A 27,681-nucleotide genomic window follows, 5' to 3' on the forward strand; every position below is an offset into this window, starting at 1 on the left:
TCTTCCCTCTCCACAGATTCATAAGCCTGACTCCCACTGTTTCTTTTTTTTTTTGAGACGGAGTCTTGCACTGTTGTCCGGGCTGGAGTGCAGTGGCACGATCTCGGCTCACCGCAACCTCTGCCTCCTGGGTTTAAGTGATTCTCCTGCCTCAGCCTCCCAAGTAGCTGGGATTACAGGCACCCACCACCACACCCAGCTACTTTTTTGTATTTTTAGTAGAGATGGGGTTTCACTATGTCGGCCAGGCTGGTCTCAAACTCCTGACCTCATGATCTGCCCACCTCGGCCTCCCGAACTGCTGGGATTACAGGCGTGAGTCACTGTGCCTGGCCCACTCCCACTTTTTAAAATGCAGCTCAGAAATCCCCTTCCACCTGGCTGTCTCCCAGAGACCCTTCATGCTTTGTGGGCAGGAACAGTCATAGCTTCTACCTCCTGCCACTTGTGCCCCATGGGGCCTGGCACCTAGACAGTGCTTTGCTCGTGTTACCTGCCCACTAGGTAAGGCAGAAAGCTGACAGCTGAGCACAGAAGTCCTTATTAACGCCATCTCTAACGAACCCTCAGAGCTCATAAAGCAGAAACATATTTTAATGCAAGTGGGTGGTTTCCTTTTACATCGTCAGCTGGGAAGACAGCCGGTTATTTAGCTACAAATACACAGCTGACACCCTTCACCCACTTCTCATGGAGATAAAACCCAAAAGAAAGGGAGACAAAGGGTTCCTGGCTCTCCAGCCCCTTTCAGGATGGATTTTTCCTCTTTGCAGATTCAGGGGACAGAGCCTGAGCAAGATTAATGATCTACACTCAGCAACTTAAATGGAAAGCCTTATGTGCCCCATAATCACAGTGACCAAATTTGTGGAACCCAAATTGGGACATATGGTGCCTACGAGAGAAACAGGACAAAATATCGAACTCAGGAATGTCCTCCTGGGGGCCAAAGTAATGGAGGAAATAGAGCCTCCTTCACCCAGAGGGTCTGTACAGAAGACTGAGACTAAAAGGCGCTGAAGGGACCCTTGATCAACTCTCAGGACAGCCTCAGCCTTCAACTTGGAGAAACTCCTACTCCTCTATTGTATCTGTAAGGGCTTCCTCACCTCTGTGAATCCTATACTCACTGAAGTCTATACATTCCTGAAAGTTGCATGACATGCATTCTTTTCTATTTGTAGAAAAGAAACTGGGATCAGGACAAAAGTTCCAAAATTAAACATGCAGTCATCGAATCCCTCAAGGTTTAAACCCTCCAGGCCAGAGCTATCCAAAAGAAATTTCTGCAGCGACAGGAATGCTCAACAATCTACATTCTCCAAAATGCTAGCCAACAGTCACATGTGGCTACGGGGTCTTCAAATCTAGCTAGTGCAAATGAGGAACTGAGTTTTACATTGTATTTGGCTTTGTTAATTTAAATAGCCATATGTGGTTAGTAGAAGCCATATTGGACAGTGCAGCTCCAGATCATACTTAGCAAGAAAACCTACTGTATCCTAAATCTAGAAATCATGTAAATTAGTAGATTGGGCTTGTGCCCAATCCTCTGTTTGATAATAATGCATTGAGCACTTACTATGTGCCAGTCATGGCACCTATTCATGTCACTTCCTATAATCGTTATAGCATCTCTAATAAGAGAAACAGTATTATCATTCCTGTTGTATCTGGGAGGAAACTAAGCTACAGACCTAGTCAGTGGTAGGAGCAAACCCTGACAACCTGGCTCCAGAGCCCTCACCCTCAATCACTAACCCACTTATGACTCCTTGCTCGGTTGTCTGGCTATGTTAAGAAGGGCTTAAGCAGTGCTCTCTCCATTACAAGCTGTGCAAACTTTAATAATTAGGTCTTGTATTTCCTCTTATGTTTCTCAGGCTAACACTGGTGTCCCCTGAAACAGTTTTAAGGTCCTGAAAGACCCCACTAAGCCTGGTTAAACAGGAAAAAAAAAAAACTCCAAGAAGGGGCCCAATGAGAAGTGTAAAATCTCCTCAAAGAGTGACCACATATAGGCACAGATACCTGTTCAGCAACTCACTCTGCAACTCATGTGAAATCTCCTGAGAATTCCCCAAGAAGGAAGTGGCAAGCCTTTCACTCTCCCATCTACTTGCCATTCCAGAGTCTACCACCTTGCATGAAAATTCAGAAGAAAGGAAAAAGCTGAGGCTTTACTCCATGTCTAGCACATCATACTTGCAATCATCAGGCTGGTTGAACTAAACAATTCCCATCCTAGTAGCTAATAGGGGTGGGCTAGGTTTTAAGGTAAGGGGTGCTGCGTTCTGGATAGCTTTTGCTCTCCTTGGCCTGACCTCTCTTCTCTAGCCCAGGTCCTGTTTTTTGTGTTCTCTCCCTCCATGCCTCTGATCCTCGGGTTCTAGTTTTCCTCAATGGAGCAGAATTACACCACATTTACAAAAGCCCCTTGTGTTGCCATTTCCTCTTGCAACTTAAAAGGCCACTTCTCACCATTAAATGTAGAGGGCTTGAACCCTTAATATTTCTTATTTACCACAAGAAGTTTGGGCCGGATGTGGTGGCTCACACCTGTAATCCCAGCACTTTGGGAGGCTGAGGTGGGCAGATCACGAGGTCAAGAGATTGAGACCATCCTGGCCAACATGGTGAAACCCCATCTCTACCAAAAATACAAAGATGAGCTGGGTGTGGTGGCATGTGCCTATAGCCCCAGCTACTCAGGAGGCTGATGCAGGAGAATTGCCTGAACATGGGAGGCGGAGATTGCAGTGAGCCAAGATGGCACCACTGCACTCCAGCCTGGCGATAAAGCGAGACTCCATCTCAAAAAAAAAAAAAAAAAATAGAAGTCTGATCAGGAAATTCACCAAGGATGCCTCCAAACAGTGTTACCAATCAAAGCTCAATATGTGTTACCATGGAAAGGTGAAGTTATAGTCAGGGCCTTAGTTAGAAAGGGCAGTAACTTACAGAATTATAAAACTCACTGGCAAGAAAAACTAGGCTTAACATTGAGAAGAAGTTCAACCAGGAAAATAGAAAAGGAAATGAAAAAGAAACCACCCATTACATGGTAATGAAATTCATCAATGCTTGTCAACCTAATCTCTATAGCTGGTTCCAAAACGGTACCCATTACAAATAAAAGAGAAAATCCATAGATTTGTAATGTAGTAGTATTTAGAATCTGTTAAAGGTGGTCTTGAAGAGTTGACTCTTTTTGCTACAGCTAGAATTTGAGAATGACAAAACTTGGGGTAAATGTGTCAGGGAATATTGAGAAATGTATTAAAAAGAAGTCATTCGGCAAAGAAATGGTATGGGCACCCACTTTTCTCTTTATTCTAAAATAAGTAAAACCTGTGCAAAGAAGCATTTTTGGGAGACAGTGCCCCATGGGTCTCTATGCTTCTACATGTCTTGCTGGGTATGCCAAGAATGCAAGACCCTGATCATTCACTGCCTAGCCATTTCTCAGTGAGCAACCTTGAAGAAAGAGGTAAGGTATGCCTCTGGGGCAAAAGGTAGGCTTGCTTACTGCTTGACATAAAAGTAGTGTACTTCCCCAATTCAGTATTCCTCTCCTGTAACTCACTGGGGATACAGACATCCACCCGGTCCTCACCATCACCCCTATGGTACTTACAAGGTAAGAGGAACGGACATACATACTGATTATTGTCAATGAGTAACAAAGTCCTTTGTCTCTGATCCAGGAGTCTCATGTCTTCTATGCATCCATGAAATAATAGGCTAAGTTTTTAGCTTATAGTTAGGTAAAAATCAAAGCCCAGACTCAACAACAAGCTGAAAGAAAAGCCAGTACCATCAGAAAAAGTAATAATCCTTGGGACAGGCCACATGAGTATTTAGACCTTTAACATATCCATCCTGGGGTTGTAATTTGCTGACTCACAAAGATCAGAAAATTAGCCTGGGCGACAAAGCGAGATTCTGTCTCAAAAAAAAAAAAAAAAAAAAAAAAAATCAGAAAAACTCTGGCAATTCTGAAGCAATGTAATGTGGCATTTAACAGCAGACAACTGTATGCAAATTCAAGTTCTGCTACTTACTAGCTCTGAGACCTTGGGCAAGTTACCTAACCTCTCTGTGCCTCAGTTTCCTCACCTACAGAATGAGGATAATAATAGTACATAACCCCAGAAGATTACTGTTGTTACAAGAATGAATTACTTTACATAATGCACTGAAAACAGTGTGTAGCACAGAATGTCTATTTTATGCAAACCACTGAAAACAGTGTGTAGCACAGTGCCACATGTTTCCTATTATTAACAGCTCTAAAAATTCAATGATTCTATGTCTCTATATACTGCTAGTTATCCTGATCCTCTATATACTGCAATATTCTCTGGTTTTTAGTATACTTTTTAGGTGAAAAAGTAGAGAAACTGTATATAGTAAACTATATTTTATTATAAAAAAAGGGGACCTAGTAATATATAAATGTATTTGGTCATATTTTTAAAACAGAAAGATAAAATCCAAAAACAAAGAAAAATTGATTACTTCTAAGGTAAGAAACAGAATAGAAATGACAGGCTTAGAAGTTAGAATTCTCAGAATATTCTTGGTTTGTAGATTTGAGTTTGAAGCCCTGTAAATAGCTTACATAATTATATATTTTTGGAAAAGCAATCTATAAAAATCAAAAGCAAAATGAAGCAAACTTAATTGTTCACTGAATTAGAGTCATAACCGCACAGAGAGAAGCCATTTTCCGTTACTTTAAAACACAGTAATTTCAGTGTATATTCCTAATAGGATATACCTTAAGGAGAAAAATAACTGAAAAAAAATCTTAAATTTTAAATTGTTTTTAGTAATTGGGGAGGATTTTTCCTCGTTTTCTCATTCCAGTTCTAACTCAGGATAACAAAACAGTTGAAATGGGGAAGATTCTCTTAGTAGAAGCAATCAAAGGAGTAATGATGGAATTTAAATATCACCCCCAAGGCCATGGCCAAGCATAGCTATTAACACCATAGAAAGCTACATGTGTCCCATGATGGAAGTACATATCATCATCATCATCATCATTGTCACCGATTAAGTACCTCTTGTCCCCAAGAAATGAAACCTGAATCTGATAAAGTCTCTAGATCTAACGACCATGAGAATGGGATTGTGATTATGTTTTGAAATAACTTTTAGAAATAACTGCAAATAGGCCTGGCATGGTGGCTCACGCCTGTAATCCCGGCACTTTGGGAGGCCAAGGCAGGCAGATCACCTGAAGTCAGGAGTTTGAGACTAGCCTGGCCAACATGGTAAAACCTCGTCTCTACTAAAATTACAACAATTAGCTGGGTGTGGTGGCACATGCCTGTAATCCCAGCAGCTCAGGAGGCTGAGGCAGGAGAACTGCATGAACCTGGGAGGCAGAGGTTGCTGTGAGCCGAGATCACACCACTGTACTCCAGCCTGGGCAACAGAGTGAGACCCTGTCTAAAACAAAAAACAAAACAAAACAAAAAACCCTGCACATAAAATGGTATATCTAAAATTTACTTCAAAATAATCACGGAGAAGGGAGACCAGGTAGGGGTCGAGATAAAACAAGAAAGGCAATGTGCTGATAATTACTGAACAATGGGCACACAGGGATTCATTCAACTATCCTTTTAAATTTTGAATATGTTTTAAGTTTTCCATAATGAAAGAAAAATCAATTATTCTGTGAAATCTCAATTGAGGCCAGATTTGATCAGTGAACATTATATTCAAGTCTTATCACTGACATACTAGGAGTTATGACTTTGTACAAGTTACTAATTCTGCTGAGCCTCAGTTTCCTATTGAGGAAAAATAGCCATTATAAAGATGAAGTGAACAATCATAAAAGCAACAGTGAGCTCAGTGCCTTACAGACGATACACACTCTCTCAATGGAGCTTCCTACCAGTCAAAGCTAAGACAGTCACCACTGCAAACCACAAACTACTGAACCTAATCTTCCACCCTGATTTTACACTAAAAGTCTGTTCCTTGATTTTACACTAAAAGTCTGTTTAATGCTCACATCACTTGCCTGAAAGTCTCCAGCAACAGTGATTTCTTAAAAGAACATGCTTGGCTTTTGTGTGATGAATAGCAATCTCTGTTTTTTCCCTTCATCTACTCCTGTGTGTGTGTGTTTCCACACTGAAGACACAACCCAGGCCGGGCGTGGTGGTTCACTCCTATAATCCCAGCACTTTGGAAGGCCAAGGCAGGTGCATCACCTGAGGTCAAGAGTTGGAAACCAGCCTGACCAATATGGTGAAACCCCATCTCTACTAAAAATACAAAAATTAGCCAGACACAGTGGCACGTGCCTATAGTCCCAGCTATTTGGGAGGCTGAGACAGGGAAATTGCTTGAACCTGGGAGGCAGAGGTTACAGTGAGCAAAGATCGAACCATTGCACTCCAACCTGGGTGACAGAGTGAGACTCTGTCTCAAAAAAAAAAAAAAAAAAATACAACCCAGCAGAAGAAGCAGGGCTTGCCCATTCACAGAGAAGAGGAGGAGGGGCCCCCTGACAGCAGAGGACGCCACTGGCCCCTCTCCCCAGCTGTGAACCTTGGCAAATTCTGAAAATGCTTCTCCTAGCTATATCCAGATGGCCAGTTCAGAGACATCGCCTTCCTTTCTGAGGCTGTGAGAGGCTTTGTCATGTTATTTCTTTGCCTGCGTAATGCATGGCATCAGGGAGCAGCATTTGACACCTATGAAAAACCGAGTTTACTTGGGTTCTTGCTTTAAGAACATGCAGAATATTGTTTCTTTTCTCTAACAGCAAGTACGGTTTGGAAGCCTGTCTCTTTGCAAGGAACTGGTCATTATTCACACTTGTAAAATATTCCTCAGCACATTTGGTCAATATTTTCCAGCTTCACATCTATAAATGCATACGTATCAGCCTGGTGTTTCATTTTGCCCTTCCTGTTTCAAACTGTTGGCTTTTGCATGGCAGTTGCTGGTACAGTTTGCTGTGAAGCAGGAAAAGACAGTAGTCGAGAACATCGTGAGAAGCAAGAACCCCATAGACTCAAATCCCCAAGCTGTCCCTTTACTCAAGCTCTCTGCATCTGGATTTCCTCCCATAAAGTGCGGCGAATAAAAACTAACTCAGGGTTGTTTTGAGAATTACACCAGATAATATATGTCAAGAACTTAGCCCAGTCTTTGGCACACAATAAGTGCCTAATAAACGTTGGGTGATTTTATTATTACTCCTACAGACAGAAGCTACGTCTGATTGATCCATAGATTCCTAGCACCTTGTACAGGGACTGACACATGGTAAGTCATTAATTAATATGTGTTGAATGAATGAATAAAATGTAGACAATTAAATTTAACACTTCTGTTAAAATGGAGTCAGGTTATTTTAAGTGTCTCAAAAATACAATACTATAATCTCACCATATGCATTATATTAATACACATAACCATATGGTTATTACTCACTGGACATGTAACAAAATAAAATTAAATCCCATGCAGAGCTCTTGGAACCTTTGTAACAAAGGTTCCAGAACAATGCACATCTCTCTAGGTTCATCAAGTTCACAGCCTACTTTGGAAGAGTGGCAACGTGAAGGACAACTTGGAGACAGGCTGGATTGGGCACAGTGAAACTCATCAGAGGTAGATGCAGTGGTCCAGTTGAGAGGTGCTGAGAGCTGGCCTGTGGTAGGGAGGGGATGAGTAGAGAAGGCTGGGGGCCAGACATATGAGAGGTGCAGGAGGCCTGATCCATGAGAGGCTATAACTTTTAAATGCAGGACAAGAGAGAGGAGGACAAGGCTGGTCAATGATAAGGCAAACCCGGGAGATGAATTATGGATTTACTGAGTTTAACACACCTTAGGATACCCAGATGGAGATATACTTTTATAAAGCTGAAAATACATGGCACACCCATGTTCACAGCAGCATTCTTCACAATAGCCAAGAGGTGCAAACAATCCAAATGTCCATTCATAGATGAATGGACAAACAAAATGTGGTTTAAGCATAGAGTGGAATATTTGGTATTCCTATATAATATACATAGGAAGGAAATTCTAACCCAATGCTGCAACATGGATGAACCTTTACAGCATCCTGCTAAGTAAAATAAACCAGTCACAAAAGACAGACACTCTAAGATCTTATCTGAGGTACTTAGAGTAGTCAAATTCATAGAGACAGAAAGTAGAATGGTGGTTGCCAGGGCCTGGAGAGGGGGTGGAATGGGAGTTGTTGTTTAATAGGTAATTTCAATTTTGCAATATGAAAATGTTCTGGACATCTGTTGCACAACAGTGTGAATATGCTTAACACTACCAAACTGTACAGCTAAAAATGGTTAGGATGGTGACCTTTATGTATATTTTACCACAATTTACAACTTTTTTAATTAAAAAAAGACTGGAAATATGAATCTGGCATCATAAGCCGCAGAAGCTGCGTCTCCCAATTTTGCACCAATGCTCCAACATGGAACACGTGGTCCCTCACCCAATTTAATCTCCAGACCCTCTCTCAGCTCCCCCAGATGGACCAGTAAGAGACTGTCACTTTTTCTGAAGGTCACTAAAAAGCTATCTCAATGACTTCAGGAAAATGTGGCTTCAGGACATAGCATTGGAAGGCAGTTCAGCCACTTGGACATCAAGTCCTTGAGGATGCCTTAAGGAGGCCTGCCTTTGCCACTCCCAATCCATCCATCGTGTAACCACCTTCTTCTGCAAACACAGTTCATGTATGTGGACATGCCACTCTTGAAGGTCTTTAGAACACCACAGAACTCAATAACTGCTAATGCTGATTACTTCCCCGTGATGAAAGGTCTTGGGAATTATGTAATCTCTACTTCTTGTTCTTCCTCGTGTATTCATCCACAATCCATGAAGTCTTTCTTGCCTTACCTTCTTACCATTCTTATCCCAGCTGGAGTCTAGTATGTTTTAAAATCATTCCTGACTTGCTCAGAAAAGCAAGTCAGCTTCATCAAGTCTGGGAGTGAAACACTCAAGTCCAAGTTGCATAAGTGCAGTGAAAGTATACCAATTAAATGCTGCCAGGCCTGAAATGTAAACAAAACCGTCTGGTGAGTGAGCTTCTCTCACTTTACTATAAGGAGATTTTGAAAACAACTCACATAATTTTTTTGTGGGAGCAATGCTTTATCTGATGAGAGTTTTTAAAATTCCCACAGAACTAGACCCTGAATACTCCAGACCCATCAGACTTCTCCTGGCCTAGAAACACCTCACCATTTCATACTTTACTGCTAAAATGACAAAGCACCGCAGGTGGGTACTATACTGAGAAAGAGCTGTATACCTATTTAGGTAGCTGGGTTGAGTCACTTTTCATGCTTAGTGTGACATGCTTGGGGTCCCATATTATCCTGGTGAGGATGTAACCATACCTGGGGATGGTGGAGGGGTAGCATACGATGGGAAAGATAAGGCCCTTGGGATAATGGAGACCAGACCAGATTGTAGCTTGGGCCTTGCCACTCACTAACCATGCGACCCTGAACAAGTTGCTTAAGCCTCATGAGTTTCAGCTCCTGTATCTATACAGTAAGAATAACAGCCTCTATCTCCTTGGGCTTTATGAAAAGGGAGTGAGAGAGTATATGCAAAATACTGGTTGTCTGTATGTCATACAGCTATAACCCCATAAATGGGAGCTAGTGTATTCAGTGTTATTATGGTCACTATTCAAACTCACCTGTACTTAATGCACTTGTCTAAATAAGCAGACAGCTGTTAAACTTTATGATAGTAATGAATCCTAGTATTAAACACACAACCAGTAACAAGGACGATATTAAAAAATAAAATAAAAGCACCAATGTGGGAGACACTTTCCTCTGTGTACTGCCTAATGGCCTTTTTATCTTGTCTTGGCACCAGAATCACAGGTATTAGCATGTTCTTCAATCAATATGGTAGATTTACCTTGATGAAGAGAAGGCTCTTTGCCCCATGATACAAATGTATAGTCTGAGGCCAGGTTGGTGAAATGATTTAGATCTACACCACCAGGTTTCAAAAGGTTCCAGTGTCCATACACAATTTTAGATTCTATTAGATCCTTGCTGTGTTAATGAGACCTCTTGCTGGGAATCCAAATTCCCTTTGTAAACTCCATTAACAACCCACAAGGCAGGTGGGCAAACGTGAATGTTCTTATGGTAATAGCATCTTGCCCAGAAAGTGAAGCAGGGAGAAATCAGACCCATTGGCCCCACTTGCTTGGAACATTACAGAGAGAAAGGGAGAAAAGTATCTTTCCTTGGAGAGACATCAGAATGAGTTCAATGCCAATCCTCCCTCAGTCCCCCAACACTCGAAATAGGAGGCCGTGGTATAAAATAGAAGGTTTCTCAAACGTACCAACTATCCCAAAAAAGGTTTGCCAATAAAAAGTTTGCCCAGTTCATTTGTGTCCCCAGAATTGTTTAGTCCCTCACAACTTTCTGCCTTTGTTTTTCATTGCCCCAAAAGTGAGTCTTTTTCTGAGTAAGAACGCATGGAAAATTTTGACTTTGAGAGTTCAGATTCTATTAATGATCCAAGTGCTGTTTTACAATGTTTTTGAACTAAAAAAAAAGAAAAAGAAAAAGTTTGATTTTCCTATCTGTGCATCAATTCAAACCAGCACAGAAAATCTGCTGAATATTACCCAAAACACCCACGGTTAGGCTGAAAGAAGGGATGGAAAATTTCAGCCCCAGAGGAATTTTCAGGGGAGTGGAGGGCTGAGGGGTGTCTCCAATGCTGCTGAGAATGCATTCTGACTTTTTACCACAGTTGCCTAAGTGATGCTTAAATGCTTCCTGTTGTAAGTACAGTGGCTCTCCAGGGAGCAAAACAAGCTACGAGCTGAACAGTGAACAACATTCCAGTCTCTAAATGCTATCTGTCACTCCATACGGCCTATCTCACCCTCAACTAGCTAGACTTATCTCACCCCAAGATGCTTGTCACCAAAGTCTAACATTAGGACTTTATATGGTTTTAACCTTCTGTGGGTCATGAACCTCATTCAATCCCGTGAAAGCTTTCCTCCCAGGGTACACATACACATAAATCTCCACATAATTCGAAAAGGGTATGGCCCCGACTCCTGCAAAGCACATCCAAGAATCTTTAGCTTCAAGTAGCCAACAATGACTCCTGACATTCTTAAGCCAAATTCTTGAATCTGAGTGCTAAAGAAATACACCTCAATTTTGATGAGTGTCCACTAGCCACACAAGGCTTTGGTATCTTATTTGTCTATTATGTGGGCTAAAATAAGCATGTGTGTGCGCGCACACACACACATACACACACACACACGGCTTGGCAGGAATGAAATGGCAAAGCCACGCTGGGAATGGAACATATTCATTTATTTAGCTTATTCATTCCTGACAATATGAAGTCATTTGAGGGAGTTAAGGTAGCTCTGGCAACTGCAGTCAAGTAAAAGAGCCAGGGTTGGTGATAGTTTTTCCATTCAATAAACAGAACCATTGAATAAACTGAGCATGCTCAACATGCTCCTGCCCACACAGGCAATGTGCTATTAAACACTTACGGTTCCTGCACAAAGCCTACCAACAGGTTATTTTTAAAACACTTTTGTTTGTTTTTGATAGGTAGGGAGAAAGGTGGAGAGGGGACATTCCTTTTGGCTTCTAAGTCCCGTAACTTCAATGCCTCTGAAATAATGAAATGAAGAGCTAAGCCAACACTTTCAAGCTAGCCCCTTTCATTTTATGCATAGGGTCAGGGGTTCTTCAGAGTCTCATGAGTGGTTATCTTTGTACTGTGAAAGAACTAGCACTTTGAGCAGAGAACAACTGCCTTACCGGAGTTTCCCGGGACTCTATCCCTATTCAAAGATGCTTGGTTATACCTCAAGAGGGAAGCAATCCAGACCAACTTCTATGACATGACAGGGCACTCAAGCCTGATGAGGCAGAAACCTGGCAGCTGTAGATGTTGGAAAGGATAATTTATGTGTTCAAGTGACTAGGATTCTAAGGGCTAGATGCTAGCTTCAGCACGGCTGGATCTAGGAAGCCCTTTTGCTCTCCCTTTCCCTGGTCTACTTTTCTCTGCAGGTAAGTTCATTCATTCTTAGGCAAGTTCTCTGCATGTGGCAGCAATGATGGACACTGGAATCTTCTGGGTATTCAGAGTTCTTTCAATAACAGTCCTACAAGAAAAGGTGGTCCACTTCTCTCACCTCACAGTGGACTCTGAGTGGCCCACTTCTAGGGCCTGTCACTGTAGACTACTGTAGACCTTCTATGTGGCACAACTGACCATGCCAGGACTGACCACAGAGCCACTTCTGCAACCCACAGCAACTACCTAAGATGGGAGAGGTAGTTTCCCAGTGAAAAAAAACAAGGTACTGGACAGACAAAAGCAAATATCCACAAGAGACTCTTCTGTGAGGCATTTTAACACTTAAAAAATTATCTAGCAATGAAGAACTCACTTCCCACTAAGGAGGAAGACTATGAACCTCAAATCCCAGTGTTAACAATAGCAAAACACAATGCTCGACAGAAACCAAACCCTTCATACCATCTGCTCTCACACAATGCTCCTTGTAGGTGAAAAGGACAAAAAGAAAATGAAGCCAAGATTATTCTCTCTCAGAAAAGTAAACACTCTTTTAAACTGAAGAGAAACAATATGCGTGTTATTAGAGGAAATGTCTCGAAATCTCTTTTAAGAACAATACCTGTGCCGCAGTTGAAAAGCAAATAAGATGGGTGTGCCTTGTCTAGTTAGGTGCAGTAAGGAAGCGGGGGTAAAGAAGTAACTAGCAGTAGTCTTTGACATCCTTCTGGAAGGAAAATTCCCTCACGTGGACTTTCACCTTTCTTTAGGTCATCATGGGCCTCTCTGGTCCTGTTTCCTGCCTATCAAATACTTCAGTGCTATGTTCTAAAGTTTCTTCAGAGATATTCTTGCACACACAGTAAATATCTGTAGGCCCTAGCCAGCCCCAGATGGTTTGGTTTATGCATCCCAATACTCTCTTTGCGGAACCTTGAACCGTGTTTTTCTTCTTCTGGCCATGTTAAGCCTGGGAAAATGGTTTCATTTCTTTCCAATCCTGGGAATCCCCATCATTGTGAGGCAGTAAGCAAGGTGTCAGTAGGAGCATGTCCACTCAGCAGTGGTGTTCCCCTCACCCCTGCCAGGTTGTCCTGTGTTTGTGCAAGATCCCCAATCCCCTTCCTCCAAATCCAATACCCCTAACATTCAGAACCACAGCAAAGAACACTTTTTGCTGGCTGTGACATTCACAATGTGTGACAGCTTTCCTTTCTTTTCTTTTTTCGTGTTTTATTTATTTGCAACTCAAAAGATGAATGCAATTTGAAATTGATGGTCTGGAGCAAAGAGCCCACCACGGCAAGCCACTGTGTGTGTTCGAGCTACCATGTGTTCGAGACATGCTAACCAATGTTGACTCACAAAGCGCTTGGAGAAGATTTCAATGAGTTGGCAACTCAATCCTCTTGAAAAATACCGATTTCCAGTCTCTCTTAACAATCAGAAGATCTGGAAACAGTAACTTTGCATTCCCACAGGGCAACAAATGGTGGAGGATGAGGCAAGGACCAGCTCCCCAGGCTCCATATTGTCTGCTTGTCTCATTTGTCAACTGAGCCCCTTCAGCACTTAAGATTGTGATCCCTAAGCAGATGTGGAAGGCGGCTGCAAAACAAGAATGCCAACACCCATAGCCAGCCCAAAGCCTGTCTGCAGGATGCTCCCGGCCTCACTTATTTATCTTTTGGAAAAAGTCACCGCAAGGCCACGAGGCTGGCTTTTAGCTCACACTGAATCTATCTGAACTAACCTGAGCTTTTAAAGTTTTCAGCCAACGTGGACAAGGCTAAATAAAGCCACAAAGACATTCATCACCTAAATGCCCAACTAGCAAATTCCAGCATTTCTAGATTGACAAAATAAAATGCAATTATCTAAAATGATGTATATTGTTTATGACACAGGAAAAACTTTATAATATGCCAGCTGATAAAAAGCAGGTTTATTTATAGTATGGTTTTTAACTAAGCAAAACTATATACAAAGAAAAAAGGCTGGAATAAAATATACCTAACTACTGACAATAATTTTCTGTAAGTATCTGGATTATATATTATTTATGTTTTCTTATTATATTTTTTGTTTTTCTCAATGTTACTAAAACAAGAATATATTATTTAAAATAAAATTGAGCCAATATGCTTCCAAATTAAGAAGCAACATGCTAGAACCCAGAAAGCCAATCCATACATTACACTGGGGCAATGGCCATACTCTGGGGTGCCTCCAAATTAATACAAACTGGCTCTCCTCCTGCCTAGGGCAATGCTAGCACTTTATGCACTTTGAGATGAGCCACTGGAGGGAGTCTTCAGGAAAAGAAGAGCCCTGCTGGTTTAATCAAGGACTGAAGAAGTTGCTATTCTCAGCTCTATAAGATGGATCACATCCCAGGCTGAAAATCAGGTTCCAAGGGCTCTTGTCCAAAGATCTGCTCCTATGTTTAAACAGGTCAGTCATGTATCCACCTGTGCCTTAATTTCTACATCTGGAAATGGAGATGCTATGACCATAAGGATGAACAGGGCAGCATTTACCGATCCCCACCGGGTATAGGATACCTGACATTCATGCAAAGCCTGGCCAGGTAGACCAGACCATTTTACTGAAAAGGCAAAAGTCTCAGGGCAACTGGAAACTCATCTGAAACCCAGGAGTTGTGGAGGGGCCAGGATTTGAATTTCAAGACTGTTAGGCTCCAGAACCCACAGAGTCTTATCCAAAGGTCACCCATGCAGCAAGCACAACAGTGATGCCATGAACCACAGGGCATGAGTTATGAGTGGCTGCGAATGAATGAGAAACACCTATCAGCCCAGGCAATATGGAAGCACCAGATAAGAGCCACAGGCTGTTTCCTAGCAGGTTGCTAAAAACACACTGGAAATGGCATGTGACCAGCAGCTGGTGAGAGGGAATGGAATAATGCCAAAACAAATTGACCACTTTTAGAGTGCCATTTATTTTAGAAAAATAAATTAATGAAGGAAACTTCAATATCAATGAAGTTGCAAGAATATAATGAGCAATGCTCGCTCCCACGAGAAATGGCTTTTTAATTATTTTTTCAGATGAACTGCAGTCACAGTATATTTGATTCATACCCGATCCATGCTCTTTGGAGAATTAAAACACATTTTACCCAATGTCGAGTTAAAATAAAAACTCGTCAGAGGCAAAATAACTCTTTGCTCCCAGGGCTCTGAAAGGAAATTTGGTTCTCTCTGGTTGCTGGCCAGTATTCGGGGGGGCCTTTGTACTAAACAAAAACTTGGCAGATGAAATCTGAGAATTACTCTCTTTGCATCATTAACGGAAACACAGAGGGGTGCACTGCGGTTCACGATAAGTGATTAAAAAAAAGAAAACATTATACAGTTTTGTGTCTAATATGTGTGCCTCCTGAGTTGTCCTGTGTATTCAGGCAAACAGCAAAAGCTCCCTTTTCAAAGAGTCCATTTCCCTTGGCCAGCTCCCATTCTCTCCAGAACATCCATCCTCAGGAGACTCTGCCAGTCCCCGTCTCTGTGCCGTGTGTGTGTGTGTACGTGCGTGCGTGTCTGCCTAACATGCACAATTCAAAATTACCTGGTTTCATCTTGATCCCAATCTGCATTCTTAAAACTGCATCATCCACATTTGATACAATTGCACAGAACTATAGACAGACACACAAATGAGCACATATAAAAACTGGAGAAATCTTGGCCAGGCGCAGAGGCTCATGCCTGTAATCCCAGCACTTTGGGAGGCCGAGGCAGGTGGAGCACTTGAGGTCAGGAGTTCGAGACCAGCCTGGCCAACATGATGAAACCCTGTCTTTACTAAAAATACAAAAAAAAGTAACCAGGTGTGGTGGCAGGCACCTATAATCTCAGCTGCTTGGGAGGCTGAGGCACAAGAATCACTTGAACCCAGGAGACAGAGGCTGCAGTGAGCCAAGATGGCGCCACTGTGCTCCAGCCTGGGTGACAGAGTGAGACTTCATCTCTAAAATGAAAAAAAAATCTGGAGAAATCTGAATAAACTTTATGGATTATAGCAATGTTAATTTCCTGGTTTTGCTATTGTACGGCAGTTACCATGACATCAACAGCAGGGGAAACAGGATGAAGGATACAGGGGACTTCCCTGTATTTTACCACAACTTGTGATTCTATAATTTTTAAAAGCTATTAAAAAAAAAAAACAACTACATCATCTATTCCTCAAGTACTTAGAGAAAAAAATGACAATACAGTTCCTTACAAAAAACTTTTGGCACAAGAGGCAGGAGTGCAGTCTTAGTTTGGTACTGATCTCTTTGGTGTCTGTTACAGGCTGAATAGTGTTCCTTCCCCCAAATTCATATATTGAAGCCCTAACTCCCAGAACATCAGCATGTGACTGACTATATTTGGAGACAAGTTCTTTAAAGAAGCAATTAAGGTTAAATGAACTAATATGGGTGGGTCTAAACCCATCTTACTGGTGACCTTGTAAGAGGAGTAAATTGGATACACAGAGAGACACCAGGGATGTGTATGCAGAAGAAAGACCACGTGAAGACACAGGGAAAAGGCAACCATCTGAAATTCAAGGAGAGAGACCGCAGAGGATGCCAACCCTGTGGCACCTTAATCTTAAGACTTCCAGCCTCTAAAACTATAAGAAAATATACTTCTGTCATTTAAGCCGCCCAGTCTGTGGTGTTTGCTGAGGGCAGCCCTAGCAAACTAATACAATGCCATATCCCACATCCCCCATTCATCTGGTTTTGTCCTCTGGTAATGAGCTCCCAGCCCTTGGCATCCATCTTAAGAAGGAAGTATAGCAGGAAACCCCATCAAGCATACAGCAAAGGTCTTAGCCTAGAAGAGCCAAGCTTTAGATACCCTCCGCCTACCCATGAAAGGTTAGTGCTCAACTATTTGGGGAGCCATCAAAATATGGAAGAGGGATAGGGGTTTTTCATGGTAGATCCAGAGGGTATAACCAGAACACAGGCTATGGGAAATTGTAAGGTGGCCTATTTCTAACACAACGTTAAAAAAAAAACCTCCTAGCGGCTACTGCAGTTCAAAAACCAGAATGAATGGCATGTGAAGGTATGGCGCCCACATTACTGGAAATAGCTGAGCAAAAGATGGAACAGATCAGCTGCTCCTGCCCCAGATGTCTAAGGTCTGATTTGCAGCCATCTCAGCTCAAAGCACTATGAAACAGGGGCACACGCTCTTTCCATAACCCAGACGTGAACCTTAGCTAAGACCACCTTCCTCTCTCTCCATCCTACCTCTAACTCTCCATTCTGGCTCTGACACTCATTCTCCATTTCAGTAGCACCTCTCTCCTCAGACTCCAGACACACTGCTGTCTTCCCACCTTCCTGGCTCCTGCTGCAACTTTTATGCCCAGGAGGCTTCGGGCTGTCTCGTGGAATGCCCTGGCTTGCACCTGACTCCTAGGACCAGGCACCACCCTTGAGCTCCCATCCCAGCCTTGTGAGCAGATCCCAGACATACCTGAAATAAGCGTCACTTTTAGATGCACAGCCCAGCCCTATCCAGGTAAATGAGTTTGGGTAAGTTACTCAACCTCTCAGAATCACACTTTACCTATCTGCTTTGTTTAAAACAGCAAAAACTTTAAAAATCCATGTCCAACCATAGAAAGTATTAAATATTATCATATATATTCAGAAGGGAATATTATATATGCAGCAATAATGTCATAGAATATTTAGTAACAAGGAAATTCTCATGAAATATTAAGAGAAATGAAATTACAAAACATCATTTATCGTGAACATATTTTCATAGAAAAGCATACTAATGCAGAAAAGAGAATGGAATTATGTACACCATAAAGCTACAAGTAAATATTCTCTAATTATTCTTTTTCTACATACTCAAAATTGTAAACAGTGAACATGTAATGCTTTTTAACTAGGAATAAAGTTATTTAGAAATCTTTACTACTCCCATTTCACCTTTTCCTCCTTGGAAAAAAAAGGGGGGGCAACCTAATGAAAGAGCACAGTAAGTCCATTACATCATCCTACTTACACTTTCATAAAAAGCAAATACGACTTGTGTTTTGAACTTAGAGAAACAGAAGGACAGCTAAGAAAACTGGGTTAATGGAAGGTCACAACATGGAGCTAGAGGCATGACTAGACTCCCAAAGAATGGATTCTCGGACCTCAGTAGGGGCCCCGTGGTCTCCACTGCCACCGTGCCCATGCAGTCACTCTAAGAACAAAGAGTGCCACGTGCCACCCATGGGTCACTATCTGGCTGCACTGTGAGGCTGGGTGCCACATGATGCCACAGTGAAAGCCTGCCAGCAGAGCTGAGTCCCCATTCATCCAGTTTTGTCCCCTGGTAATGAGTTCCCTTGGCTCCCTCCCACAATGGAAAGGACTGGCTGAAGAATGGTGCCAGCCAGAGGAGCCCCTTGTGAACAGCCCATCCAGGAATCCAGGAGTCTGGCAGCGGCTCAGCCACAAGAGGTCAAAGCAAGTAAGTCATTTCAGTGGAAAATATCAGCTTGATTCAAGATGAAATGCTTCACTTTGCCCTGGGTTGTAGTAAAAGCTATGACACAGCCACCAATGTACAAACAGCACCCATCTAGTGACCCACGATGCGGGCAACCCAGGGGCAGGTATCATCACCACTGACCTGCAGCCTGAGCAGTGCATGTTGATCATTCTCTTCCCTGCTGACACCCACAGGGAAGGCTCAGCTCAAGAACAAGCTGGTGTTTTACACATGCCATATTTAGAATCCTTTCAATCTCCACTATGGTATCACAATTTAGGCATATGATCAGACAGCTGGTTGTGGGCCCCTCTCTAGACCAGCTCTGCAGGAGCTGGAACCAGGGGTACACATGTTATTCCCCCCCGATGGATATACATTTACACCTACAGTCCCAGCATCAGTCCCTTGAGACTTTCCTCCTCTTCAGGGAGTTAAGAGACCAGAATTTTATATCAATCCTGTTCGGTGGGCTACCCCAAATACTCTGAAGTAAAGTTAAGTGGCTTCAGGAACTAGTGCCATATTAGAGGAGATAGACTTTGAAATATTCTCACTACCACAAACACTTTTTTTATAGCTCGTACAATAAATAAATGAACCAGTTATGCTCTGCATATGCTATGATCTTAAATTATACCTGGAGATAAACCACGTATGGAATAAAAGGCCACCTATTGAGGTCAATCTATGCAAAAGACTTCTCCTCTCCTGATCCCTATAAAAACAAACCCAAGAAACCAGTGCAGAGAGACTCAGAACTATCATCTCCACGGCATAGGCTACGATGTTTTGGAATCTGGCTATATGTAACAGAGCCACCAAGATGTTCATACATCATGCAAAGAGACACTTCCCCAACTCAGACTTATCATAGAGGAATGGGGTGACCAAATAGAAATTTGGCTGAATAGTTCTTCCTACCAAAGACTCAATGCAAATCCCATAGACAAGGCCTCAGAATTCAAGAAGACCTCCTGCCTCAAATGATCAGCCCTACAGTCCATGCCTCCACCTCCCACCCTATGTCCCAAACCAAAGTGCTTCCTCACCATAAAGCTTTTGGCACATTCAAACCAACCCTCACCCAGTGTGGGGAAATAGCACAACTTAACTCCTCAGGAGACACTTCCAGAAGAGGGTTCAGCGACTATGGCTGGAAGCCCAAGGCAGAAGTGATACAGCACTGTTGGGACTTCAGGGATGACTCTGGGGAGAAATTTTTCTACTTGATTCTAAGAGCAGAGACAATAACTCAGGTTTTCACTCCCCATTTCATTCCCTGTGCTCTGATGGGTCTACTTCCTGTTATTCCTACCAGAAACCCACTCTCCCAGAGTCCTAGGGTGACATCAGTCAAGTCAGAGGGTGGACCTCAGGAGACTTTTGTGGCTACATGCTGTAGTCCATGATCTGGTGTGCAAAAACTCTCACATGGAGTGGCTTTCACTCAAGCCTTAAGGCAACGAAAGAAAAATGATTACCTTAGTTCCCTTCCTCCACCATACCCATTCTCAGGTAATAATGGAAACCCCTAACCATCTCCGGCCTGAGCCGTTTTCTTTTCCACTTTGTTCCATAGGTAGGTGGTGACTAGGCACACTGGTGCTCCATCCTCTGAATGGAGAGGCACATTCCTTCCACCTTTCCTGCCCAGAGCCTGTTCACAGCCAGTCAGAACATCTGTGTGCACCATACGTGTTTAGTAAATGCACCTACTCCAAAGCTGGGCCAGAAAGACACAGAGAAAAATCCGCATTCCGGTGTGTCCTACTTCCAAACCGTACTATCTCAGCAAGCTTGAAGCTTGGCAGTTAGGAACCTTTATGTCAAATCCAGTTCAAATTCTATTTTCACTTAAACCTCCATAATATAATTAACTTTCTACCTCAAGGCACATTGCTTTTGGGAGGCAAAAAGCTTCCCTGGGTAGAGGTAATTTTTTCAAAGCTTAGCACTCAGTGACTGGGGATGTGTCAGAAAAATCCAGCAGCTGACAGGAGACAAAATTATACTTTGTAAACAAGGCATAGAGATGCTGGGCTGGCCAGCTCTCACCTCACACGCAGCCATCCAACAGAACCCACCACAGAGACTGAAAACACTGCCCGCCACATAATAAATAACTTGCCACTCAGATGATTCTTAACCCCCATCCACAAGTGGTTTCCATCCTTCCAGTATAAAACATCGGAAACTGATAGTGAAAAATAACTTTTCAAAACACAAATACCTTATTTCTCCCTAAATACCCAATTTCCATGCATACTTTGGTTATTGAAAGAACTACCATAAGTCACCAACTTTGAATGATGCCAAATGCTGGCAAAGCCATCACCTCTCCTTTTGAGCTGCAATAGGACAATCACTAGGACATCATTTTGATTCTTCAAAGCTGGAGTTTCCAATGTGTAGACCCCAAGTATACATTTGGTGGCCAATATCAGAAGGCCCAAAGTCCACATACACACCCAAAAAGAAGAGATAAACACACAACTCCTCCCGATCATGTTTCCCCACTGAAGCGGTTAGTGGTTTAGTCCCTTGGAGCTCAAATTCGGCCGCTCAAGAGAATCACCTGGGAACTTTTAAAAACGTCTCAATGCTCAGGTTGCAACCCCAGGCATAAGTATTTTTCAAGAACACTAGGTGTGCAGCCAAGTCTGAGAACCAGTACAATGGCAAAATCAAAGTCCACCAGGCCACCCTTTTATCCACCATCAACAGATCCCGGTCTTTTGCTAATACGGCTGGGGCAGCTCCTACCTATATAGAGCGAGGAGTCCTTCCTCCGCACGTGGTCGTCGATGTAGGAAACGCCCAGGGGCTGCACTGGGGTAGCACCGATGCCCAGGAGCACCTGGGCCCCAATGAGCAGCAAGTACATCATGTTGGTAGCCGTCCGGTTGCGGCAGATGAGGTCGGGGTCCGGCCCCTCGTCGCCCCCGAGCCGTTGGCGGCGCAGACGTCGCGGCCTTCAGCGCCCCAGCGGATCTCGCCCGCCTCGTACTTGTACTGGTGGGTCAGGAACTCTGGCAGCGCCGACAGCAGCGCGCCCAGCGCCATGACGATGCCGCCGCAGCCGATTAGGCGTGGCCGATGCCCGCGCGCCCCGAAGTAGCTCACGAAGAGGATGAGCGCCAGGTTCCCGATCTCGAAGCTGCTGGCAATCACACCCACGTCAGCGCTCTGCAGGTTGAACCTACGCTCCAGGGTGGTCAGGACGCTCACCTGAAGAGGGCAAGAAGAAATGTCAGAGTCAATCCAAGGAGATGCCCAGGAGGCCTCTCCTTCCCGCCTGACAGTGCGCTCTGTCCTTCCCCCCTGGGACCCTCCCACCTGGCCTCCTGTGCCAGGTGCAAAAAGGCAGCTGTATAAATGCCTTTTAACCCGACAAATCAGAAAGACGTTTATTTAGTATCATAACCCTAATTCAATGGTTAACGAATTCACTTTCCCAGTAGCAAAAATGTTTTTTTCTGGCACCTGTTTCCATCCTGAAAGCTTCTACCCTCTTCCGGAAACACTGCTTTCTCCATCCCCACAAACCTCCACCACAGATCGCCCATGAAGTCCTATAAAAGTCCTGAAGTCTGCGGTTTGTACACAATCCCAAATATATACTAGGGATAAAGTCCATGCCAGGAAGACAGAGGAACCAGGGGATTTTCCGCAGGAGGCTAGCAAAGCCTGTTCCCCACCTCAAAATAAAAACAAACTTAACAAAACCTAAGTGGCAAAATGGACAAGCTAAATTAGCCCAGCGGGGTAATCATTTGCTCTTTGCTTCCTTCTGGAAATTTCCAAACAGTGTACATTTCCCTAGAGGCCATCAGGTAAATACTCCCCTGACTGTTCTAAGCACTATGACTCTGCCAACTGCCCTCCAACTGATTATGATTTCCCCATTTTTTGTATTCTTGTCTGCCCTACATTTGTTAAACAAATATATACCATACATCTGCTGCTTGCCAGGCAATGCCCTAGACACAAGAGAAAAGTGATGGAGAGAGGACACCTGGCCTGAAGAAGCCATCTAGCAAGAAGGTAAACATGTACCTAAGAATAACACAAAGGGACTGGAGGTGAGATGTGTGATGCAAACCTCACACTAAGGGGGCCACGATGAGATGCACTCTTATAGGGCTTCTTGAAGTGTAAGAAAATGAGATGGCTACCCTCTCCTGCTGTGTGCAAATTCCATGCAGGGTGCTATGAGCAAGACAAGAGTCCTTGTCATGGGAGATCTAACAGCTGAATGATGTCCTCGCGGAGCAGGGAAGAACACTTCAGGCAAAAGGAACAGCATGAGCCAAAGATGGGTGGCATGATTTCATCATGGAAGAGAAAATAGTTGGGGCCGGGAGCAGTGGCTCACACCAGTAATCCCAACACTTTGGGAGGCCAAGGTGGGCAGGTCCCTTGAGGCCAGGAGTTCAAGACCAGCCTAGCCAACATGGCAAAACCCCTTCTCTACTAAAAATACACAATTTAGCGAGGCGTGGTGGTGCATACCTATAATCCCAGCTACTCAGGAGGCTGAGGCAAGAGAATCACTTGAACCCGGGAGGCAGAGGTTGCAGTGAGCTGAGATCGCGCCACTGCACTCCAGTTTGGGCAATAGAGCGAGACCTTGCTTAAAAAAAAAAAGAAAGAAAGAAAGGAAGAAAATAGCTGGAAAGGTGGGGTGAGGACAGACTGTAAGGAGCCACAAATGCCACAGGGGTGAATTTAGACAATCCCGAGCAATTAAGTAAATAGAATGCAGATGGTGGAGGGAGGCAAACCTGGTTTGAACCCCTGTTGTTATTTCCTTAGCTCTGTGTCCTCAGTCATGTTATTCAAACTCTCCCAGCCTGGATTCTATGAAACAGGAATCATATCTACTTAGCAGGAGAGATGTGAAGATTAGAAATAATGGATGAAAAGTCTGTTAGCAAAGAGCAGCCTCTCCCTTTCTACATGACAGGAATGCATGGAGAGACGCAGCAAAACAGAGGCTCTGGGGCCAGACCACCTGGGTCCATTCCGACTCTGGCTGACCTTGGCCAAGTTACTTTGCGCCTTAGTTTCCCCATCTATAAAAGGGCGATAAGAGTGCTACCTCATAGAACTGGTGTCAGGAGTCAACAACACATACATGTTAATGGTAGGGAAGGGTCAGTTGTAACCATTATCATTATCATCATTTATCTGTGAGCACTGGAGAACAGCAAAGGTTTAACAGTGTAAGGGTCACACCAGGTGTGGTGAATGGAGGATGGAAGAATGCCAGCAGAGGAGACACCTGGGCCATATTGAGCCCGGGGAGAAGAAAAGGCCACATCAACACAGTGGCAATGGAAATGAACAGGAAAAGATGTAAGGAGCATTTTAGGGCAGAGTTCTATTTCAGGGAGAATGAGCTGGATCTGCTCACCAACTGGGTGTGTCTGCTAAGGAAAGGTCAAAAAGGAGAGTCATATGGATCTAACCTTCCTCCAAATCTACAAATATGGACAGTTGTAAACATCAGCGTATACAACCTCTCTGTAGTGTCCAGATACACGTATCTATGCACATACAAACATACGCCTGTGCTAATTAGCATGCCTCTATTCAATTTCCCTTTACTAAAAAAAAAGCTATAGCCAGGTGATTCCTCTTAGCCTCATTTTCAAACCCACATATTTAAACAAACTCCTTGAGCCCAGTGGTTCTCAATCCTACCTGCAGATTGGAGGCACTTGGGGAGCACTAAAAATTTCAGAGGTCTGGTCCCACCCAGGAGGTTCTGACCGAACTGGTCTGGGGAGCGGCCTGGGGACCCTAGGATGCTTTCAAAGCTCCCAGGTGATTCTAATGGCAGTGAGCAGCACAGGGCTAAGGCCATGACACCCATTATTGGGGGTCTCTCTTTCAGCCCTAGCCTTGGGCAAGCTCTGCAGAGCAGGGTTATGACATTTATGACACCCTCTATCTCTGGCATTCTGATCCCAACTCCTATTTCCATTGTGCTTTCTAGCCAAGTCAAGGCCAACTTGCAAATCACTCAGCCCTAGTTATGTGATTAGATTGTCACTTTTAAAACCCCAGGTATTTGCTGCTGTTGAGAAACGAAGTTTAGCTAGTTCTGGCCTCATTCAAATGGCTTTCAAATACTCCCAAAGAAGTTCTAAAGGGTCTGGGCAAGTAAAAACAAATTCATTTATTTCCTTCGCAACACAAACAGACATACAAACATGATGGAATAAATGATCTACCAGAGGTTTATAATAGGTGACACAATGTGGGAACAAAAAGGAAGGCAGCCTAAAGACCTGGGAGGTAGGGGGCTTTGGGGAGCCTCACCCAGGCCTTTGTATGAGTCTTGGAAGAGATCCAAAGGGAGCTGGATGCAGAAGTGGAAAAGAACATGTCTGGGTGGGGTCCCCTAGAGAGTCACCCCTGGAGAGGCAGTTGAAGCAGTCTGGTAGGTCTTCAGCTTTAGGACCCCACCATGAGGCTGGAGGGTAACAAAGTGGGAGGAAGGGTTACAACAGAAGCCCTATCTCATTTTTGCCATGATGCCTCATGACATACACACAAGACAACTGCTCCATTTCAGCAGGTGTGTCGTGTCATAAAATATCATGCAGGTGTGCACACTGATGATGACAGATAAGGGTGATGGGGACAGAGACAGCTGTGGGCAAAACAAAAAGTAATCAGTTCTTTTAGAGACAGATAACGCCCACGCCTGCAGCTCTTGTCCTGGCTCCCACCTGCTCTTTGCAGAGCAACTCACAGGGGTGACAGGAAGTAGTAAGGCCTTTCCTTCCTTGACCTGTGGCCTTCTGCTGGACTGCGACCCCAGTCTGGATCAACAGTTAAGTCATGCAAAGATTCTGAAATGATGCTTTGTGGATCAATTAGATCAGAGGCTAATGTTTTCTCTCATTTAAAACACAATTTTGAGAAGACAGACTAATTAAGTATGCATGAGGCCATAAAACCCACTTGTGGCTTTTATGTGGCAGTGAAAAATCGAGGCTGAGGAAGAGCATGTGGAAGGGAATGACTGTTTTTACTTAATGGGTAACAGGACTAATGGAGAAGGTCTTGATAATTAGAGAAGGAGCCACAACTGCAAGAGGAAAAGGAAAGAGGAAGCGCCCTTATCCTGAACCAACTGTATATGAAGTTTTTATGTAAAGAATGCAGTATGTATCAGGCTTCTACAATGATTATTCAAAAAAAAAATCAGCTTGCATTTCAGAATGTCCCGGAACACTTGTTAAAAATATAGATGTCCCAGTCAGGCACGGTGGCTCACGCCTGTAATCCCAGCACTTTGGGAGGACAAGGCGGGCGGATCACAAGGTCAAGAGATCAAGACCATCTTGGCCAACATAGTGAAACCTCGTCTCTACTAAAAATACAAAAATTAGCTGGACATAGTGGCACATGCCTGTAGTCCCAGCTCCTCTGGAGGCTGAGGCAGGAGAACTGCTTGAACCTGGGAGGTAGAGGTTGCAGTGAGCTGAGATTGCACCACTGCACTCCAGCCTAGGTGACAAAGCAAGACTCCGTCTCAAAAAAATATATCTATATATCTATATAGATATAGATATGTATATGTATATAGATATAGATATGTGTCTGATACCCAGCTGGAGATGAGGACCATTGACCATGTCAGCCACCAGGCACATACTCAGCATCATTCTAGAACCAAGGTTCTCAACCTTCACTGGCAGAGGGGATGAGACTGCTGAACCCCAAGCCCAGAGTCTCTGATTCTGCAGGTCTGGAGTGGGGTCTAGACTATGCATTTCTAACAAGCCACCTGGTGACACTGATGCTGCTAATCAGAAGACCCACTTTGAGTACCTCTGCTTTACTCCCTCTTCTCAACAAGCCTTCCCCCATTCAAAAGATTAAAGAGTTTAAGTTACCTACAAATAGAAATTATCACCTCCTCATTTCCAGTTCATACAGACACTATCTCCTCATGTGGGAAATGTTGGGATGCATTTCTGGGAGCCTCACCTTCTGGAAAGTGCTGAAGCCACACTAAGAACAACTGCAACTATAAGCACTTAGCCCAAAAGGGAGAGCTTCAGTCTATGTTGCCATAGGACAGGACACATTCAGAGACCACGGCCAAGTACTCATGAGCCCATCCTCACCTTCAAAAGTTGCCAACCAGGGGCAAGGCTCTCAGACATTCACTTAACAAATAAACACTTATTCTTAGGGGCAGGCAGCAGCAACTCAGGGGCTGTCCCAGAGGTGTGTCCATCTTCTTACTCTGGCCTGGGTGGTGGGGGCCTTGATCTGAACTGGCATCACCTGAGCTTTTGAAAAACACCTGTGTTTTTCCTCCCACCTGCAAGACTGGGCATCTGTATTTTCAGAGTTCCCTGGGTGACTCTAACATGCATGCAGGTAGAGGTGTGTGCATGTGTATCAGGTGGCAGAGAGGTTGTGCATGCATGGATGTTTACACCAGAGCAGCCTGGTCCTATCAGTATAAGTCTGGAGCAGGAGAGCAATAGTTCCCATCCGGCTTTGACAGCATTTGGTCAAGTCAATCTTCCTTAGCCTGTTTCCACACCTGTGTGATGGAGAGAACTATACTTGCTTCTGCGGACATTAATGAGGTCATACATCAGAGCAGCTGGCCCATAGTAGGTGCACACTAAAAAGCTAGCCACATCACTGGTATGCATGCTCTGTGACTTCACTTCAAATTCAATCCCGCACAGCCAAGTGTCTGCTCTGTGGGAGATGCAAGAAACGTAACCATGATTAAGAGAGCATGCTGCCCTGTAGGAGTTTACAGTCTGGGGACAGTAGAAAGAAACAACCTAATGATGGCACAGCCTGCAACAGGGTAGCAGAGTGGCAGAGGGTTTGAGGGAGCGAGAACATTCATTTGGCTCTGTGTGGAGGAATATATACCTGGGATTTAACAAGGATCAACTAGATTTTAATAGCTGTGGGAGGGGAGAGGCTGCCACAACATTCTAAGAGCAAAGATCAGTGGCGTCAAGGAGGTTGGCAGAGGG

General features: G+C 43.8%; 1 protein-coding gene across 1 annotated transcript in view; it reads right to left on the reverse strand.

Moving 5' to 3' along the window:
* Positions 1-27,681, reverse strand: part of SLCO3A1 (solute carrier organic anion transporter family member 3A1) — a 321,497-nt gene that overhangs the window by 234,238 nt on the left and 59,578 nt on the right. The window contains 2 exon segments of the mRNA XM_033188916.1: positions 21,416-21,598; positions 21,601-21,880. Coding sequence (XP_033044807.1) covers positions 21,416-21,598; positions 21,601-21,880 — 463 coding nt within the window.

Source organism: Trachypithecus francoisi, unplaced genomic scaffold (assembly GCF_009764315.1).
Source record: "Trachypithecus francoisi isolate TF-2019V2 unplaced genomic scaffold, Tfra_2.0 Lachesis_group3, whole genome shotgun sequence".
NCBI lineage: Eukaryota > Metazoa > Chordata > Mammalia > Primates > Cercopithecidae > Trachypithecus > Trachypithecus francoisi.